We start from the raw sequence: 19232 nt of genomic DNA on the forward strand, positions 1-19232 counted from the left end.
AAAATCAACAAAACCTGACTCGGCGGTTTGAAGGAGGTGATGGCTAAAGGAGTTCAGGACTGTGCGTGTGTGTGCGTGTGTATGCATGTGCATGTGGTGCATGTGCATGGTGTGTATGTGTGTGCGTGGTGTGTGTGTGCGGAGTGTGGTGTGTGTGCAGAGTGTGGTATGCGCGTGTGGTGTGTGTGTGCAGTGTGTGCATGTGTGTGGTGTGTATGCGTGTGGTGCATGTGCAGTGTGCATGGTGCGTGTGCAGAGTGTGGTGTGTGTGTGTGTGCATGTGTGTATGTGTGCATGTGTGTATGTGTAAGGCAGAACCTGGACCGAGGAGAAACCCACGGCTATTCCGACCTGTGGTGACTGTCCCTGGGCGTGGGGCCTGGGAGGCAGCGGGGGTTCGATGCCACTGACTGACGACGGGGCGGCCCCGCGTGCTGCTTGTTGGTGGGAGAGGCAGATCTTGCTGTGATTGGAGGACACGGCCATGTGCCCTCGCTGGGAAGTCACGGAGGTGAGGGGAGCGCACTCTGCGGTCCCACGAGGCTTCCTGGCCCCGGAACCAGCCTTTCTGAACGGCGTCTGGGGGACTTCGCTTGACCCACCGCTGCCAAGTGAAACAGACGAAGCTCCTCCCTGGCCCCTGGCCTCGGTCCAGCCAAGACTCATCTCTGAGCTTCTCACACACGATCCCCTGGCCGAGGCCTCGCAAGTGCCTGGGCTCCTCCCTGGCACCTGCCGGTCGCCTACGGCAAAGTCACTAACAGCCTTGGCTCCGGAACTGGCTCTGGGCTGGTCCGGGGAGATGGGTGGGGGGGTGGAGGGGCTGGAGAGGCTGGTCTGGGGAGACGGGTGGGAGGGACTGGCAGGGTTTCTTTGGGGGGTGGAGGGGGCTGGCAGGGTTTTGATCACACCTGGAGCACAGTGCTGGCTGGAGAAGGAAGCTGGGGTCACCCACCGGGGAGACCGTGGGAGCCCTCACTCAGGGGAGCCAAGTGCTGAGACAGAAGGAAGAGCTGTGACACGGGGAGGAAGAAACGCCACAGTACGTGGGGGCAGAGAGCCTGAGGGACCCCAGAGCACCCTGCAGCTGTGGCAGCGGCAGAGTCTAGGCCAGCCGTGGGCAAACTACGGCCCGCGGGCCGGATCCGGCCCGTTTGAAATGAATAAAACTAAAAAAAAAAAGACCGTACCCTTTTATGTAATGATGTTTACTTTGAATTTATATTAGTTCACACAAACACTCCATCCATGCTTTTGTTCCGGCCCTCCGGTCCAGTTTAAGAACCCATTGTGGCCCTCGAGTCAAAAAGTTTGCCCACCCCTGGTCTAGGCCCTGGAGGTGGAGGACACCCGGTGACCAGGGCGGAGTCGGCCCCTAAGGATCCCGACTCGAGGCCCAGGATGAGGGTGAAGGTGCAGTGTCGCGGGACTGTACCGGGAGCGTCCATCATTCACGTGACAGCGTGGCCATTAGAGTGTATTTCCGTGTCTGTCACAGGGAGGCCCCGCTACTGGAATATGCGCACAGCAGCTGTTTGATTTAGAAATCCTGATGAACTGAAACATTACTGGTAGATTTTAAACCAAACACTTTCTGTGCCGCTTTTAAAAACCAAGAACACTAAGATTTTAGGCCTAAAGGCTTCACCTGCGGCTCTCGCGGTTACATGTGGTTAACAGTTTAAACTTGTTATGTAGGGCCCCTCACGGAACCATTACTGGGACCGTCGCAGAGCCCTGGAGGGACATGCAGATGGGGACGAGGCCGAGGACGCGTGCTGGGCACCAGCAGAAACTGCGCGGGAGACGGCCCCGGCTCTGCCGCTAAGATCTCAGATCCTGCCCTGCCGGCCCGCCAGCCTCACAAAAGGCACATTCAAACGGGAGAACAGGAAGTGACATCGTATGAGAGAGGCACAGACATTTAATCCCGTTGGCTTAAAATACATCTTCAATGATACAATTAAAAACAGTAAACAAGACAAAATCAATTTCATAAAACACAATAGAAAATATTGTCATATGACCCGTGTCCCTTATCTTATTTTAGAAAACCAGCAATTCAGTTCACATACTTCATTAGGATATTTTAACGCAAGAATGCAACTACCTATCCTACTTCTACAAACTAGTTCCCTGACCCGACAGATACCCGTGGTTTTATCTGTTGTGAAACGACACTGTGTAGTACCCCAGATACTTAAACATGTACAGACGTCCCCCGGCCCGTGAGAGTCTCATAAACCCGACCGCTTCTACACGGTGAGTGCACAGGTAATCCAGGCGCGAGGCTCTGCGACGCCGTAGGACGCCCTCCCTCTGGCAGGGAGACTGGGAGGACAGAGCTGCGCCGGCTGCATGGCTGTCTGTCGTGGCCGAGGCCACAGGGCTGACGTTCGCACACACCACGCGCGGATGCGGCCACCGCGGGCGTCTTCCCTTTACTTCATGTGTAAACAGTGCAGATCCGGATGACAGCAGCCCGAGGGCGAGCCGCGGCCCCTGAGCAGGCCTGTTCGCTCGGGATGACGGCGTGTGCTCTGGATCCCGCCGAGCAGTGTTCTATCTGCTTGGCTGACGTTAATGATCAAAAGAACTCAGCCTCCCGTCAGGCCCAGTCTCTCAGGCAGCCGTCATCGCATCTCTCCGTGTATGCCCACGGACGCCGCATGCATATATTATCTATCTGTATAAGACACGTATGTACACATTCACAGACGCGGGCCTTGGGAACTGTATTGCACTTACGTACACTGTGGCGCTAGCTTGCCACCGCCCCCCGGGTCTTCATGAGAAAGGCAGCGGGTGCTTAAGAGAGTCGAGACGGGCGGTTTCTGTACCGCGCTCTGCAGGAGTAAACATGTACGGGGGGGGGGGGGGGGGGGGGGCCCGGGGGGGGGTCCTTTGTTCTTGAGACGTGGCTCCCACTACCCTGAGGCAGGTAGTGACACTGAGTTCAGGCCGGGGCACCAAAGCCTTAAGCCACACCCACTGCCTTTTCTGACTCGCACTGGGCAGGCCCGCTAACACTGAAGACACGGGGCTAGCCCAATAGTTGTATAGTCTGGCCACTGCTATACACCTGAAACTAATACCACATCATATTGAATTGAACCTGTAATAAAAAATACTTTTATAAATAACATAGCAGATATCCTAAAGGTTCCCAGAGAGTATTAGATCTTGGAACAGTTTTCACTTTTAACCCTAAGTATTTATATCGGAAAAGGCAAGCGTAATAGTAGTATATGGATTTCCTCATCTGAGAAGCGCCGGTGCAATATACTCCACGCCACCTCCAAGCCGCGTGCGGCCCCATCTCCAACGCGAAGAGTCCCTTCCACCGACATCGCGCGTGGTTGGCAGGAGGCTGACCAGTGGCCTGCGGCTCGGCAGGCAGCAAGACCGAGGCAACACCTTCGCTGAACTGCGGGGCTGGGGCCAGGGCGCCCTCAGATCTCAGTGAGGGTGAGCCTGTACGACCCCCCCACCTCCTCCATCTGCAGCTGGAAGGTGTCCTCATTGGAGTAGTGCTTCACGATGTTGTCGTCCATGTTCACCAGGATCCTGGGGGGAGGGCGAGACGGACGCTCAGGCTGCCCCCTGAAATCGGGGCGTCTGCCGCTTACTCGCTGGGGCACGCGAGGCCAATCACTTAAGGCCCTAACCCTAGACCGCCCAGCTGTGAGACGGGATGACAGTGCCTGTCCGGGGCTCAATGGGCACTCAAGCAAAGCACTCGTCACAGTGCAGGGCATGCGCGCCACAGAACACTCGCTTCTTTGTTACCTCAGCGTGTAGTAACCACGCGATAAACTATTCTAACGCACACAGCAAGGCCACAGCAGAGGCCCTGCATGGGTCTGGCTTTAGAAAGCAGATCAGTAAGATCACCTACGGGATCTGAAGCCACAGTCCTCTGACGAAGGCTCTCCCCTGGCCAGTTACCCTCAACGTTGAACTGAATCAGCACTAAGTCCGACCCTCCCCGCCAGGCCCATCTACCAAGTTCCCATTAGGATGTGCTTTAGAATTCTCTGCCCCGCTGACCCTGCCCGACAACACAGACACTCGAACTAGAATACCGCTTTTTGGACAAGGACGCCCTGCTCTGTGGTTGCAAACACGGCCCAGGGCAGAGAGGGAGGGGCAGCAGCAAAGGCGGGGCCTCGGACAACACTCACAGGGCCCCTGGCCTTGGCCCGGCCTGGTCAGGGCAGGCCTCCGGCTCTGTGCCTCGGCTGCCGCCCCTCTACCCTCTAACCCTGCACAGGAACAGCCAGCTCAGAGGGTCACGTGAACAGTGAGTCACGTGGGAAGCGCACCACCCAGCCTGGCCCTTGACGGGCTCTGCCATGGAGCAGTAACACTCAGTGGGCTCTGCTCCAAGGAGAAGAGCAGAACCCCACGAGGAGGTCGAGAAAGGGAGCCGGACTGCATGCGGGTCATTTCGGGAAAGCGCATCCATCCAGTCATGTTTCTGTACGGCTGCCGGACTGGGCCCAAGTGCGCGTGAGCAGCAGTCACGCTGAATAATTATCTCACTCAGGCGCTGGAATGTCAGGGAATGAATGCTCACCCTTTTTTACATTTCTTGAATATTTTCCCAATCTTGTCATGGGGAACATCATATTTGTCTGAGATCTAAAAGAGAAGAGCAATGAAAAAGAATAAAATGGCATTTTCTGGCTTTAACAAACAACTATGTAACTGTGCATATAGTGGGACAACCACTCAACTTTGATTTTCAAAATGCTTATGTCTTTACAGCCCGGGGGGCGGGAGGGGGGCGCCTCCCTGTGGAGGGAGCTGGGACAGGAGCTCTATTCCCCGAGCGTACAGATGTCCATAAGTGTATTATGTGTCAGTTTTTTTATTATTTAAGTTTTTGATTGCTGACGGGTCATAGTGTTTAAAGGTATTTCATAGAGTAGTTTTCAGCCCGTAGAAAAGCTGGTGGAAACAGAGCTGCTCCCCCAGGTACCAGCTATGAATTAACCTCTCACATTAGTGCCCTGCACTTGTCATAGGCAACGAGCTACAAGGTTACGGATTCAAGTCCACTGTGTTCACTGCGTCCCCTCTATGCTGTACACTCACGGGTTTTGACAAATGCACAGAGACACACACCCACACACCCACACATATTCCGAGCAAGTGTACAAAGGCCTTGCTTTGGGGTCAGACGATTCGAATCAGTTGCGAGCCCCACACTGGGGATCTAGCCTGGGAATGTGACTTCCTGGTTCCTAAGTCGATGCCCAACCACTGAGCCACACAGGCCGGGCAGCTTTCACATGTTAAGGAGCATTATTGCAAAGCACACTACTCACGGCCTCCATCAAGCCCTTCAAGGACGGAGTCTTGAGCATCAGGGCGTCGAAGACTTCCTCTGCCTCCTTCCGCACGTAGAGCAGCACTAATCCCCGTCGGGAGCAAGGAGGTGAGAGAGGAAAAAGGACACGGTTCATGCATATGAGCAAAATGGGAAAGCAGAGCCTGGCACCGGCTAAAATAAAGAGGCGTCCACACCCCGACGCCAGCAGGAACCAGCCCACCAGGCCCTGAGGGCACAGCTTCCGGCTCCTCTTAACCCTGCCGCTCCTTTAAAGCTCACGCCAGGACCAGGACGTCAAACCGGACAAGGCTGGTTTGAGCGCCTGATGCTTCTGGCAGATTGAGACCTCACTTCCCATGTAAAACTCCCTCTAAGACATGAGGCCAACGCACCTCTCTTCGGCTCTTCGATCCGGGTCAGTTTAGCAGGCGGGGGGACCACAAAATCGTCCTCAGACCCGTACGGCCCCCTCTTCAAGTTCGAGCTGCGGAAACGAAGGCACAGTGAGTGACTTCCACCCCAGGCACCTGCGAAACCAACAGGCCTCGGCAGGGCACCGAGCTCAGACCTGGGGTGACCTTCACTCCTTAAGCTCCAGCCTCCTTATTTGTGGACACAAACTGGAGGCCCCAGAAAGAGACGGACTGAAGAGGCGTGTGTGGGAGGCAGCCAATCTCTGTCTCTCTCACATCGATGTCTCTCTCTGTGTCTCTCCCCCTTCCTGACTCTCTCTAAAAATCAATGGAAAACTATCCTTAGGACAGGCGTGTGTGGGAGGCAGCCAATCTCTGTGTCTCTCCCCCTTCCTCTGACTCTCTCTAAAAATCAATGGAAAACTATCCTTAGGTGAGATTAACAACAACAACAAAAAATACAGGTGTCAGTGGAAATAAGGGGGGGAAGCCGGAGAAAGAAGTGAAAAGATTGGCGGGACTGGCTGTCAAAAGCATGTTATGGGGTGTTAACGTTGTGAGGTTCAGAGTGGGTGAGCAAAAAACCAGTAAAGTGACTGGAAATGAAGAGAGCGAGTGCTTGGCTTTGAGCAGAATCATCGCTTCAAGAACAGGGTTGGGTTTTAAACCCTCTGTCCCAGCGCCTGGAAACGATGAGGCCTCCTAGGAAAGCACGCGTAGCGCCTAGGTCTGAGCACAGCAGAGGCAGAGAGGCCACCGCAGGCACCATGGACGGGGCGATGACGGGGCCCAGAGAGGGCCCTCCCCACGGGGAGCACCGGGCAGGAGGCTGCCAGGTGGCAGTCAGGGCCCAGAGGCTCAGGAGGGGCCCACTGGGGGGGAGGGGGCGGCAACACCTCAATGGCTGCGCGCACACCCAGCGCCCAGCCGGGTCTGAGCCATTCACCACGCGGAGCAGGGTCCGGGGAGCAGGGAAGCACCGTGCCCGGAACAGCTGCCCGAGATGGGGGAGCACCAGCCCCCGGGGATGGGGGGCAGGGAGGGCCTGTCGGAGGATCTGGGAGCAACTGGGGGCCTTTGCCGGCCTTGGGGACAAGCTGAGCAGACAAGCGACAGTGCTGGGCTACAGCTTATTGAACACAATGGGAAACCGTGAGCCCACGCCGATATAAATAAGGGAATCAGTTGAAAGTGTGACGAGGGAGGAGGGGTTTACAAAGCTACAAAGCGCCTTCCCCACAAAGCACTTATCACAGGAGAGCGGAGCCTGGTGACACCCCTGCGTCGGGCATCAGCGGGCAGTGTGCCGCCGGACGGCCTCCGGGGGAGGCAGCAGGGTGGGGCCTTCCTGCCCAGGGGCATGATCCCGTCTAACCAGGAGGCGACACTGGGGGGAAGTCCACAGAACAGTGGGAACCTGCCAGGGTGTTAGCTCAGGGGCCGGAGGAGAGATGGGCGCCGGATTGTGGGCGTGGAGGAATGACAGCTAAGGGCACCGAGTGGGTCCGCGTTGGCCCCCTTCCCGCTACAAAGGCCAGACTGCAACACCTGGCGAGACCCGAGTGGGCGAGTGCCGCCTGGGGCCGTGTCTGTGTCACTGTCCTGTCACGCGGGAGCGTGTCCTCGGCCCCAGATGCAGGAGACACACTCAGTACTGAGGAATGAGGGTCACCAGGTCAAAGGGCTCAGGAAAACATGAGTTCTTTCTATCAGACTTGCAATTTTTCTCGACGTTTGAGATTGTTCCAAAATAAAAAGAACTTATTAGAACAAAACAAAGCATAACTCTTACCCTTCCCCCTCCAGTTCTTCCGAGGCCATGGAAAGGACCTGCAAACAAGACAATGGGTGCTTTTCAAGTGCATGCGCACAGCAGTTCAGACCACAAATAAGTTATTCCTCAAATGGACGCGATCTTGAATCTGACCCAGCAAACACACAACCTTTCGCCTCATTTTTCATCGACCAGATTCTTGGAGACATGCTGGGCTCCTCCACCTCGGGCGGCAGCGAGCCTGGCCCGCCAGGGCGAGGACAGAAAGCACTTGCTGGCCCGCGGCCAGGCAGGCCCCGCGGGGCTGTGACGTCTGTCGTGGCTCTACAAGCCGCGGGTGACGTAGGCCCAGCAGAGACCGTCCGGCCACAAACACCTAACATGTTTACCACTTGACCCTTTTCAGAAAAAGTTTGCCAAAGCTTCTCATTAGAACTGAATACACTAGCAATGGCTTCCCCCGAGACTCTAAAAACCACGAGTCCGCACAAACCTAAGTCTGCCTGCCACGTGCGCGCAGACAGCCTTCCCGCAAGCATCTGAGCTCAGGGCGGAAGCATGCTCCACTCTGCTCACGCTCTCGCCACCAGCCTCTGGTCGCCGAGACACGGCTGTCTGTGCACAATGGCGACCCAGTGCCTGAAACCTTGCTCTTCATGCCATGAGGCTGCCTGACCCCACGAACCCCTCTGGCTCTTCCGTGTCCAGACCCACGGAAGTTAAGTCCACGAGATCAAAGACTCCAACTCCAACTTATGTGACTATTCTAGCACCTTGTAAATGAGCTAAAATCGAAATAAACAGAACCTGGCCCTGGCCGCTTGGCTCTGTGTATAGAGTGTCGGCTCTCGGACAGGAGGATCACGGGTTCGATTCCGATCGGGGATGCATACCTGAGCTACAGGCTGGAGCCCCAGCCCTGGCCTGGGCGTGTGTGGTAGGCAACCAATGGATGTGTCTCTCTCACATCGATGTTTCTGTCTCCCCCTCTCCCTTCCACTCTCTCTAAAAAATCAATGGGAAAATACCCTTGGGTGAGGATCACCAACCACCACCACCACCAAGCGGATTTAGGTGATGGGTCTGGCACTGCGTGTCCAACGGCGCTCACACAGCCCGAGTGCGAGGACATCTCGTCACCCACGGACACTCCGAGAGCCGCCCCGGGCGCGGGCACGCCTCACTCAGTTTTGGCTTCTGTTTACAAAGCCTTCCTTTGGGTTGAGCCTCCCGTCCCTGCAGCCGCCCTGGGACCCTGCTACGTACGTGAGAGCCCCGCTGAAGGTTGGCGAAGTGCACGTCGGGAATGAAGAGCACAGGCTGCGTGTCCAGATCGACGAAGGGCTTGAAGACCGTGACATCCATGCGCTTGTGAGTGGGAAGCAGCGGCACCTTAACATCAGAAACTGAAAAAGGAGGACACCGGTCAGCAGCGTGTGTGTGCGGACCGGATGCAGGGAGCGGGCTCCTCAATGGTCAGCACCGAGGGAGGCAGGCCCGTCCCGGACCCCAGAGGAAGCGGTCTGTGTGAAGGAATGTGCTGCTGGTGTTTCGCACACTAAAAGCAACTGAACGTCTTATCGAAATCAGAGAAGAAGACGCCTGTAAACACACACACACACACACACACAGACACACACAGACACACACAGAGACACAGAGACACACACACAGAGACACACACAGAGACACACACATGCAGACACACAGAGACACACACACACAGAGACACACACAGACACGCACACACACACAGACACACACAGACACGCACACACGGTCGGGAACAGATGCAAAGCACTGCTCTGTCTGAAAGGCTCAAAGATGGGAAGTGCGTGGATAGAACTCAGTGGGATTCACCGGAGCTGCCCGCATCGAGGAATTCACATTCTAACACAGCCTCTTCTTGCTCCGACACCCCTCCCTGCTCCTTCCCTTCAGCGAGGCTGAGGGCACCACCTTTATGAGGCTGTAGGGTCCCCCTCCCCGCTCCGGAGGCCTCAGCGACAGCTTTCCCAGCCAGCACCTGCCCCCTGGAGGGGCGTCGGGCACCCTGAGGCCGCAGGGGCACCTGACTAGTGCGCCAAGGGGCGAATGTCCGCCGAGCCAGCCACGCTCGGAGAACAGATGCAGTGCCCACGCCCTGCGGAGGAAACCGCTGGCAAAGAGCAGTTTTCCCTCGTGGCGAGAGAGGGTTTTGTGAGTGTGAATATCGATCACATTAAAAAGAGAAAGGCTTTCCTGGCGAGATATCCAAACTGAGGCTCTGTAGATTCTGCAAACGTTAGAACGCGAGACAGAGGAGAGCTGCTCATCTGGAATGAAGACACCCTGAGCTCTCAGGGGTGTTATTACTCTTAAAAACCCAGGCAAGTCCCGAGTTTGTCATCAGCTATTCACCAGGCTGCCACCAGCGACTTCGGGAAGTGACAGCCAAAACGCGGCAGAGTCAGGAGCCCTCCTGCGCCCTCCATCCCCCCTTGGGAGACCACCCCGAGCCACCCTCTGCCTCAGCTGGTGGTGGGAGCCGGGCCTCCATCACAGCAGGGAAGCAGCCGGCTAGGCTCCTGCGTGAAAGCCCAGGCTGGCTGGGCTCCGAAAGGAAACGGGCTGAGCCAGGAGGCCACGGTCCTGCTCACCAGCGTTCACCTGGGAGCGGGGCCAGGGCACTTGCCTTTTCTTTTGCTTTGTTTTCGTTCTTCGTCCCTGATTTTCCGTTCGGCTCCCTATAGGTCAAGACAAGACAAGAGAAAACATGATCCTGTTTATCTGATCCTCTTTAAAATATGTGACTCTCACCCACAGCGGTGGGGGTGGGGACAGCTCCTCCTGGAAATGGGCCCATTGCCTATTACGTTCCTGGAGCTTATCACGTAGTTTCCTCTAAAAAGCCTGTTTAAAAAAAATTTTTTTATTGATTTCAGAGGGGAAGGGAGAGGGATAGAGACACCAACGATGAGAGAGAATCATGGATCGGCTGCCTCCTGCACGCCCCCACTGGGGATCGAGCCCACAACCCGGGCATGTGCCCTGACCGGGAATCGAACCCTGACCTCCTGGTTCCTAGGTCAATGCTCAACTCCTGAGCCACCCGGCCGGGCTGAAAAGCCTGTTCTTAAAACGATGTTTAACTCTATGGAATCACAGGGAAACAGCAGCCAACGTCCCCTCCACAGCGGCTGTGGCCAGGCTGCACGCAGAGCTGGGAAGCTCGCTGGCCGTCGCTGCCTTCACGGACGCAGTGAGCCCGGTCATAGCCGCAGTGACCGAGACGCGGGCGAGGGGCAAACTGACGTGGGAAGCAGTGTCAGTGGCCGTTTCTCTCCAGGACAGACCGGTGCGCGAGCTCAGAGAGAGGGATGCCAGACTCCCACTGTCAGCCACCCAACTCTGTCCCCATTTTCTCTGGAAAAGCACTAAACTGTTGCTGTTTCTGAAATAAGAGAAAATTCTATTTGCCAAACCAATTAAGCAACTCACAGTAAAGTACTGATAACATTCCTGGGAGACCTGCAAGCGCCTCTGAAGGTACAAAAGGCACCTTCGCTTTAGTGTCTGACTAAAGGTCGACCAGACTCCGAAGATGTGAGAGCCTGAGAGCCAGCAGCGGGACATGAGCAGACCGGCACCACGTGACACGGGAATCGAACCTCAGAAAGAGGAGAACCAGGAGGCAGGGGGGATGCTGCAGAGAGAGAGGAGCAGAGGACGAACCCAGACGAGAAGCAGCCACCTCAACCGTAAGCAAGGACAGACCTAGGACCACGATGGGGGGGACGCACAGGAGGCGGCATGTGGCTGGAAAGTTCAAAGACTGAAAATTAATGACACAAAACACATACATAATACTTTCTTCTCGTGCGGGATTTTTATATGATCCATGACAGCCCTGAGATTAAAAACTGGGGATGATTTAAACAACAACAACAAAGACAAAAACAGAAACTGGGGGTGAGAACAGTGTGTAGCTGCACCTTCTATGTCCCTGGGCACCGGCTATGAGACGACGCTTCTGACCACCCGTGTGTCACAGGTCTGAACGCAGGAGGACACAGCAACTCCCGCCTGCACGCAGGTCTCTGCCCGAGCAAGCAGGGCAACCGGAAGGGTGTTTTTAGGGGATTTACAGAGGCAGCCACCGCCATGAAGGCCGAAGGGATCCGGCAGAGCCCGAGTCTCTCCGCGCTGTGTGGGGCTGGCTGCCTTTCTCACCGCACGGCGCTTACGCCCATCATGGACCAGCACCGACTCGGCCTGAACACCTGACCTGTGATCCAGGACCCGGGACAGATGCTGCCTTACAGGTGACCTACATGAACACACAGGCGGCAGTGACACCGGAAGAGGGTTCGGTGCTGTCCCAACCACTCCCAGTTCCGCAGCCTCGGAGAAAAGGCCTCTGCTCCACAGAACCCATCAGCACGCACTCACGCGGCAGAGCGACCACTGATTCATAAAATAACTGGGCGATTCGTGAGCTTCTCTGCGTTTCCGTTTCTAAGTCGGCTACCGACACAGGAGCTTCCTTCAAGGTCTTGATGCGGAAACCCAATGTGTTTAAGAGCATGAATCAGTCCTGGTCTTTCTCCCGGCAGCTGCCGGCTCAGTTTCTACCGCCGGACACGGAAAACTTCAGTCCGTGCTAACTCGTGCTGACGCCTCTGATACAGCAAAACTCAGAGTGTGACTGTGGACTAGCCTCAGTCCACAGCCTGCTGTGGTCTGAGTGAAAACACACCAGAAATTGAGAAGGCATTTGGGAAGCAATTAGATAGGACACGTTTAAGTCTGCTGAGTCAGTAATTAAAAATGGGGCTTGCCCTAACCAGTTTGGCTCAGTGGATAGAGTGTCGGCCTACGGACTCAAGGGTCCCAGGTTCGATTCCGGTCAAGGGCATGTACCTTGGCTGTGGGCACATCCCCAGTAGGGGGCGTGCAGGAGGCAGCTGATCGATGTTTCTCTCTCATCGATGTTTCTAACTCTCTATCCCTCTCCCTTCCTCTCTGTAAAAAATCAATAAAATATATATTTAAAAATAAATAAATAAAAATGGGGCTTGCAGCTTGTATAACTTTGTTTCATTTTCCCAGCAATTCATATGAATTGTTATTGTCATTTACAGATGTATAAGTTCATGCGGATTAGAAATAGAAATCATGGTCCGTCACCAAAGGTAAAGTGAGACACGGCTCTAAGCGAGCGGCACTGCCTACAGATCGGTAGGCTGGGGGGCCACCGAGGACGAAGCACAGCCCGCGTGACTCTATCAGACACACCCAATAAAATGCCATTTTCCCGCCCGGCCAGTGTGGCTCTGTGGTTTAGCTTTGACCCATGAACCAGGAGGTCACGGTTCAATTCCCAGTCAGGGCACATGCCCGGGGTTGCGGGCTGGATCCCCAGTAGGGGGAGTGCAGGAGGCAGCCGATCGATGATTCTCTCTCATTGATGTTTCCCTCTCTCTCCCCCCTCCCCCTTTCCCTCCTCTCTCTGAAATCAATAAAAACATATTTTTAGAAAAGCAATTTTCCATAAAAACAAGATTCTTCTCTTCCCTCTCTAATGTGTCCCTGACGGCTGAAACAGTGACTGCTACCCCTCCTTTACATTAACAGCAGCACGTGACACCGAGCTTGAACATGGGAAGGCCCTGCCCTTCTCCCGAGGGCGGCCTGCCCTGTGCCGTGCTCCCGCCCCGCCGCAGCCCACCTTGTCGCAGAAGACCTTGATCTGGCAGTAGGCCCGGTGCACGGGCTTGTTGCTGCGGTTGTTGTAGCTGTAGGTGTCGATCTGGATGTTCAGCGGCAGGCCCTTCACGCCCTTCTGGGAGGAGAAGTCCGTGCTCAGGCAGTTCACAGAGATGAACACCTGCAAGGAAAGGCCCGTGAGCTACGGCCCCGACGGCAACCGCGGCTCAGCCGGTGAGATGCCGACGGCACGGAAACGACCAGGTTGTTCTAAATGAGAGCGCAGCTTCTCACCAAAAAGAAATTTTTAAAAAAGGGTTTATTTTAGAACCACCTTTGGTCAGAGCAACGGCAGCCTCTAACGGGAAAGGCAGCCCGGAGCTCTGACCTGCTGTCGGAGCACGTACTTAACGTCGCACAGGGACGAGCTGGCGTCTTGCTGTCACTTTAGACGTCACCAACAGCACCGGTTTGCTCTGCAGCTGCCTGACAGCTTCGTACAAACGCTCTGGGACCCTGCCTGCATGTCTGTCCCCACCTCGCTGAGGACAGCTTGCAGCGCCTGACGCCTGAATGTTCTGGAATGTGTGACATCAGTGAGTGGCATCTGAAAGTGGTACTTAGCGAGTCCCAGGCAAAGCTTCTTCGGCACATGAGCATGCTCCATGTCCCTCCTGTTTTTGTGATTCTGGATTCTAGCCTCCCACACGTGGTCACCACGTTTCCTGAGCTCCCTTTCCACGAGTCTTAGAATTCATTTCTGATGCGTGAGCACCACGCAGTGGATGTTACTGGAATGACAGTTTTCAAAAACCAGGTACATTTCAAAGACCAAAGACCCTGGGCTGTGTTCCTTCCAGTCCACAGGTGACAGTCCCTCAGCCCCAACCACCAAGAGCAGGTCTACCCGGTACGGTGGGCGCCTGGCTGCACCCAGGCCCAGACAGGGATAAGTGGAAGCTAGAAAAGGGGAAACCCTATCAGAACGGAGGTAAGAGAAGGGAGTGGGGAGAAGGCAGAGAGAGAGAAAAATGACAGCCCCCATGACCGAGAACGCTCTCCAGAAAGTACACAAGACGCTGAGATAGAGTCTGTATTCTCCCTCGAGTCCATATACTGGTCCCAAGTAGGACAAGACCAAAGCATCCTACAAGACTGAGAGCTTGTCCAAGGTAACAGGTTTAAAGCCACCGCCCATCCTGTCCCCGCACCAGCTCGGCACGCAGACTGGTCTCCTCGCCGTTCCCCGAGCACCTTGGGGAGCTGGCTCCGGCCTCACCTCCCTGTGCTCGTCCTTCCTCCCCGTCCTGTTCCCCTGGGGCCTCCACGGGCCTCTGCCTCTCCACACGTGAATCCCACCTCCACCGAGGCCTGCGCCACGGGCCACAGCAGTGACACCGCTCGCTGAGCACCGATGCGTCAGACCGGGGCTGGCACGTCTCACACGTGGTCTCCTTCCTTGTCCCCACAGCCCGGAGAGGCAGTCCTATCCTCTTGTTTACAAGGAAAGGGGGAGACTTTCAAATTGTCCCCCAGGCAGAGGGCACGGGACTGGGGCTCATAGTCAGGACGTCCCCCTCTACACGCTGCCTCTGTCCCCAACCGTGTGTGTGTGTGTGTGTGTGTGTGTGTGAATTTTTTCCATTGCTTTTCAGAGAGTGTGGAAGGGAGGGAGGAGGAAGAGAGGGAGAAAGAGAGAAACACTGATGTGAGAAACACATCGACTGGTTGCCTCCTGCATGCGCCCCAACCGGGGCCAGGGATCGAACCTGCAGCCCTTCGGGTGTGCGGGCCAGCCCGCTGGCCAGGGCCCATTGACTTTTATCCCAATCCCCTGGCTTTTCTTCACCACCTGAAACGCCTGCCATTTCCCCATGTGGCCGTCCCCGTCCCCGACTGGACTGTAAATACGTGGTGGCGGGTCCACGCTCTCTGCCGTGTGCCTCTCAGTACCGAGCACCGTGCCTGACCCAGGACGGCCCTGCCTTGCCCACTGTGACTTTCCTTTCCATTCCGCTCATTCTTAGTAAACAAGCAAACGGATTTAACTTTAAATACCTAAATCCAGACATACAGGCAGAAAGTGGTACACAGGAATTTCAAGTCCATTACGGAAACTTAGTACTCTGACTGTATATTTTTGGAAAACACTGCATATACGATCCATAAGTTCGAGTTAAGGAGGCAGTCTATGGAACAGGTGAGAGAAAAACAGACGCAGACAGAAACACAGACAGAACAGCGACAGAAAGACAGTAGTCTATGAAACAATGGAGCACACAGAGGAACGAAACCACTGTATTCTTCATCTCACCACCCATGGGAAACCTTAACTTTCCCCTGCCATCCCAGTCTGCGGCAGCTCACCTACTCACAGACCGAGGCAAAAGCCGGTGCAATGTGCTGGCTGTGTCCTCTGACAACTGCAGTCAGATCTGTGAGCTTTAGCAAGTCAACTTCACTTGTGGGGACATCACAGAAGTGTTGTTCACCATCTCACTCACGGAAAGAGAGCATGAACTAAGCACTTGGAGCCCAGCCTGGTAAGGGTGCATGTGGGAGGCAACTAATTGAGGTGTCTTTCTCACATCAATGTTTCTCTCTCTCTCTCTCTCCCTCCCTCCTCCCCTCCCTCCCTTCCACTTCCTGGAAATCACTGGGAAAAATATCCTCAGGTGAGGATTAAAAACAAACAAACAAAAACAAAGCACCTGGAACTTGTCAGTCAAGTTACCAAAATTACAAGTAGTTGAGTCAGAAGCTAAATGATGAACCTGACTAACTTACGTACACAACACTAGGTTACTTTTCAAGAACTAACCAAAAGGCTGTTCCTTTTAAAAATTTATCAAGACAGTAATAGCCGTGCTATATTATTATCCATGTACAAGAGAAGAACCCAACATCCCTGGTTACTTTTCAAGAACTAACCAAAAGGCTGTTTCTTTTAAAAATTTATCAAGACAGTAATAGCCGTGCTAATATTATTATCCATGTACAAGAGAAGAACCCAACATCCAAAGAATACAGTCTTAATTTGTTTTCCCACTGAGAGATTTAGGTAGAATTTTGCATGTTTTCATGACATCGCTACTATAATACTGAAAATGACTTCTTTTGTCTTTCATATGGGATTTTCAATGAGTAGAATAAAATTATTTCAAAATGTGCACCTTTAGCCTAGCTGGCATGGCTCAGTGATTGAGCATCGACCTATGAACCAGGAGGTCATGGTTCGATTCCCGGTCAGAGCACAGGCCCGGGTTGCGGGCTTGATCTCCAGTGTGGGGTGTGCAGGAAGCAGCCGATTAGTGATTTTCTCTCATTGTTGATGTTTCTGTCTCTCTCTCTCCCTCTCCCTTCCTCTCGGAAATCAATAAAAAAAAATATTTTTAAAAAACGTGAACCTTTAGACCCTCTAAGAATAATATGAACCACCCTTATGACAGTTTGGATAAATTTCTCTTTTTAATTGAGTTTTTAATTAAGGGATGAAGCGTTCTTCTTAAGGGATTTGGTTTTTAAACTAAAATAGAGTAACAAAGTGATTCGCTCCTAAGAGTGGCAGACCCTGAGCTTCTGCTTCAAGTGAAGGGCCACACTCCACCCACGTCCGAGGTCAGGGGAGGGAACCAATGAGCACCCGGACACGCCACCTGTGCATCACCTGTCCCTGTCACACTGCCTCCCTTGATGGCAGCGGTTATGTGTTACTTTACTTCTTAGGTTTCTTCCAGTGTTGAGTACATTTCGCCCCAATGCCTAGGACTAAATGGTGCTGAATTAAAGGCTGGTAATAAGAGACAGGAAAACGATGGCTATAAAAAGCCTACATATTATCTACAAATATTTTTAATATGTTTTTATTGATTTTTAGAGAGAGAAGGAGGGAGAGGGATAGAGATAGAAACATCGATGGAAGAGAAACATCACTAATCGGCTGCACGCCCCCTATTGGGGGATCGAGCCAGGAACCGGGCATGTGCCCAGACTGGGGATCAAACCCGCAACCTCCTCAGAGCATTTCCTATGGCCGGTGTCCTTACATAGAGAGAAAAATCTCTTTTGAGGACAGGCTTTCTGTTTGAATCATTTTTTTATTCTCACAGTGAGAAGTACAGTGAGTAATTTGCTGAATGAATGAATGAATGCAGAGTTAAGGAAGTAAACTCCTTGCAACATGACTTAAGCCAGTCCTTTCACATAGTTGAATTAACAGATTCAGAGTTAAGGAAGTCAACTCCTTGCAACATGACTTCTTAAGCCAGTCCTTTCACATAGTTGAATTAACAGATTAATTTCCTTGCATACAATTTCCTATAAAGATGTTAGAATGCGTTAAATTGATCAATAACGACAGAAAGACACAACACACCAAAGACAGAGACAAAGCCAGGTCCCGTGCCTCCCGCTCTAAGCTCAACGCTCTCGAAACCACACAAAAGCAGCACAGCGGCCGGAGAAGCACCCAACGGACAAGCTGCTCAGTGAAGCAGGAAAATGGGAAGGAGGCCCCCCCTTGGCTGTGAGCAGGAGGGTGTCTGATCATGAGGCATGAAATGGAGTAGGGAGCGTACGTCAAGTTCCTGTTTAACTTCACTCAAGTCACGGGCTCAGGTGACGACGAGACCTCACAGAGATGGTGGCGGCATCTCGGACACAGGCCCAGCTGCCTCTGGGAGTCCTCAGCCTTTCAACCCATCTGGCCTTAAATGCGACTTAGTGGCATGCAGATGTAACAGCCATAACGTCACTCCTAGAATGTAACTGATCTACTGAATTGAAAGTGGAAACCCTAGAACAAATTTTAACTTAACTCTCTTCTGCATCAGTCAAAAAGGTCACTTAACCACTTCTAAGTAGCTCTGCTTAGTCAGAAACCTCCTGAAGAATGAAAAACCTGAGGTTGGTAACATAGTTTCTTCTCCCCACAAATCCATCACCATGAGGTAAACAGGAGGAAATCACCATTTTCCAATATGTTTACATGAAGTGATAAATGTCAACAGAAGCCAATGGGAAACAGCTTTTTTAATATATTATTTTTATTATTATTTTTGATTTCAGAGAGGGAGAGAGATAGAAACATCAATGATGAGAGAGAATCATGGATCAGCTGCCTCCTGCACGCCCCACACTGGGGATCGGGCCTGCAACCCGGGCCTGTGCCCTGACCGGGAATCGACCGTGACCTCTTGGTTCATAGATCGGTGCTCAACCCCTGAGCCATGCCAGCGGCTGGTGGGAAAGTTTAAGAACTCAAGATCCAACTCTTGGCTGAAGTCTACGGACAGGAACAGTGAACCAGCACTGCACAGCAGACACCTAGTCCTAATCAGTATCCCTCCCCCGGCCCCCGCCAAAACGTAACCCCTGGTCACATCAGTTCTGTAGGAGCCGTGTGCTCACTCCATATGCACGGGCCTGTCGCATGAATTAAGCCCAACAGATACCAAAGGCTGAGTCAGACACTCAGAGGGAGGATCCAGTTTCGCACCAACTCATCGGACAATGCGAGGGGTCACACCTCCTGCAGCTCAGGTGGCGGGAGGTGATTAAGAAACCCCACCGCAGCCCTAGCTGGTTTGGCTCAGTGGATAGAGCGTCGGCTTGCGGTTCTATTGCAGTCAAGGGCACTGGGTTCAATTCCTGTCAAGGGCACATGCCCGGCTCAATCTCCAGTAGGGGGCGTGCAGGAGGCAGCCAGTGATTCTCTCATCATTGATGTTTCTATCTCTCTCTCTTCCTCTCTGGAATCAGTAAAAATATATCAGAAAGGAAGAGGCAGCCCCACCCCAGAGAGATGTCAGCACGGACTGAAAGCCTTCAATGCACAACTAGGACTTGTGTCATTTCTCACAGGAGCCAATGACCAGCCGAAGAGGAAAGATAAAGAGCTGGCAGGCGGGGCGGGCGGGGAGGGTGTGGGAAAGGCAAAGCCCTAACTCGGAATCTTCTCACGTCGCGGGGCGTTTCCCTGAAGAAGAAACAAGGATGGAGTCATGGCCTCACTGTTTAC

General features: G+C 53.7%; 1 protein-coding gene across 1 annotated transcript in view; it reads right to left on the minus strand.

Annotated features, from left to right (window-relative positions):
* Positions 1 to 1906: 1906 nt before the first annotated feature.
* GRHL1 (grainyhead-like transcription factor 1) overlaps positions 1907 to 19232 on the minus strand; it is a 38580-nt gene continuing 21254 nt past the window's right edge. The window contains exons 10-17 of the mRNA XM_005867237.2: positions 13236 to 13394; positions 10200 to 10251; positions 8792 to 8931; positions 7544 to 7581; positions 5731 to 5822; positions 5334 to 5419; positions 4580 to 4644; positions 1907 to 3567 (exon numbers count right to left, since the gene is read on the minus strand). Coding sequence (XP_005867299.2) covers positions 3453 to 3567; positions 4580 to 4644; positions 5334 to 5419; positions 5731 to 5822; positions 7544 to 7581; positions 8792 to 8931; positions 10200 to 10251; positions 13236 to 13394 — 747 coding nt within the window. The 3' untranslated portion in view covers positions 1907 to 3452. The remainder of the gene's footprint in view (positions 3568 to 4579; positions 4645 to 5333; positions 5420 to 5730; positions 5823 to 7543; positions 7582 to 8791; positions 8932 to 10199; positions 10252 to 13235; positions 13395 to 19232) is intronic.

Source organism: Myotis brandtii, unplaced genomic scaffold (genome assembly GCF_000412655.1).
Source record: "Myotis brandtii unplaced genomic scaffold, ASM41265v1 scaffold247, whole genome shotgun sequence".
NCBI lineage: Eukaryota > Metazoa > Chordata > Mammalia > Chiroptera > Vespertilionidae > Myotis > Myotis brandtii.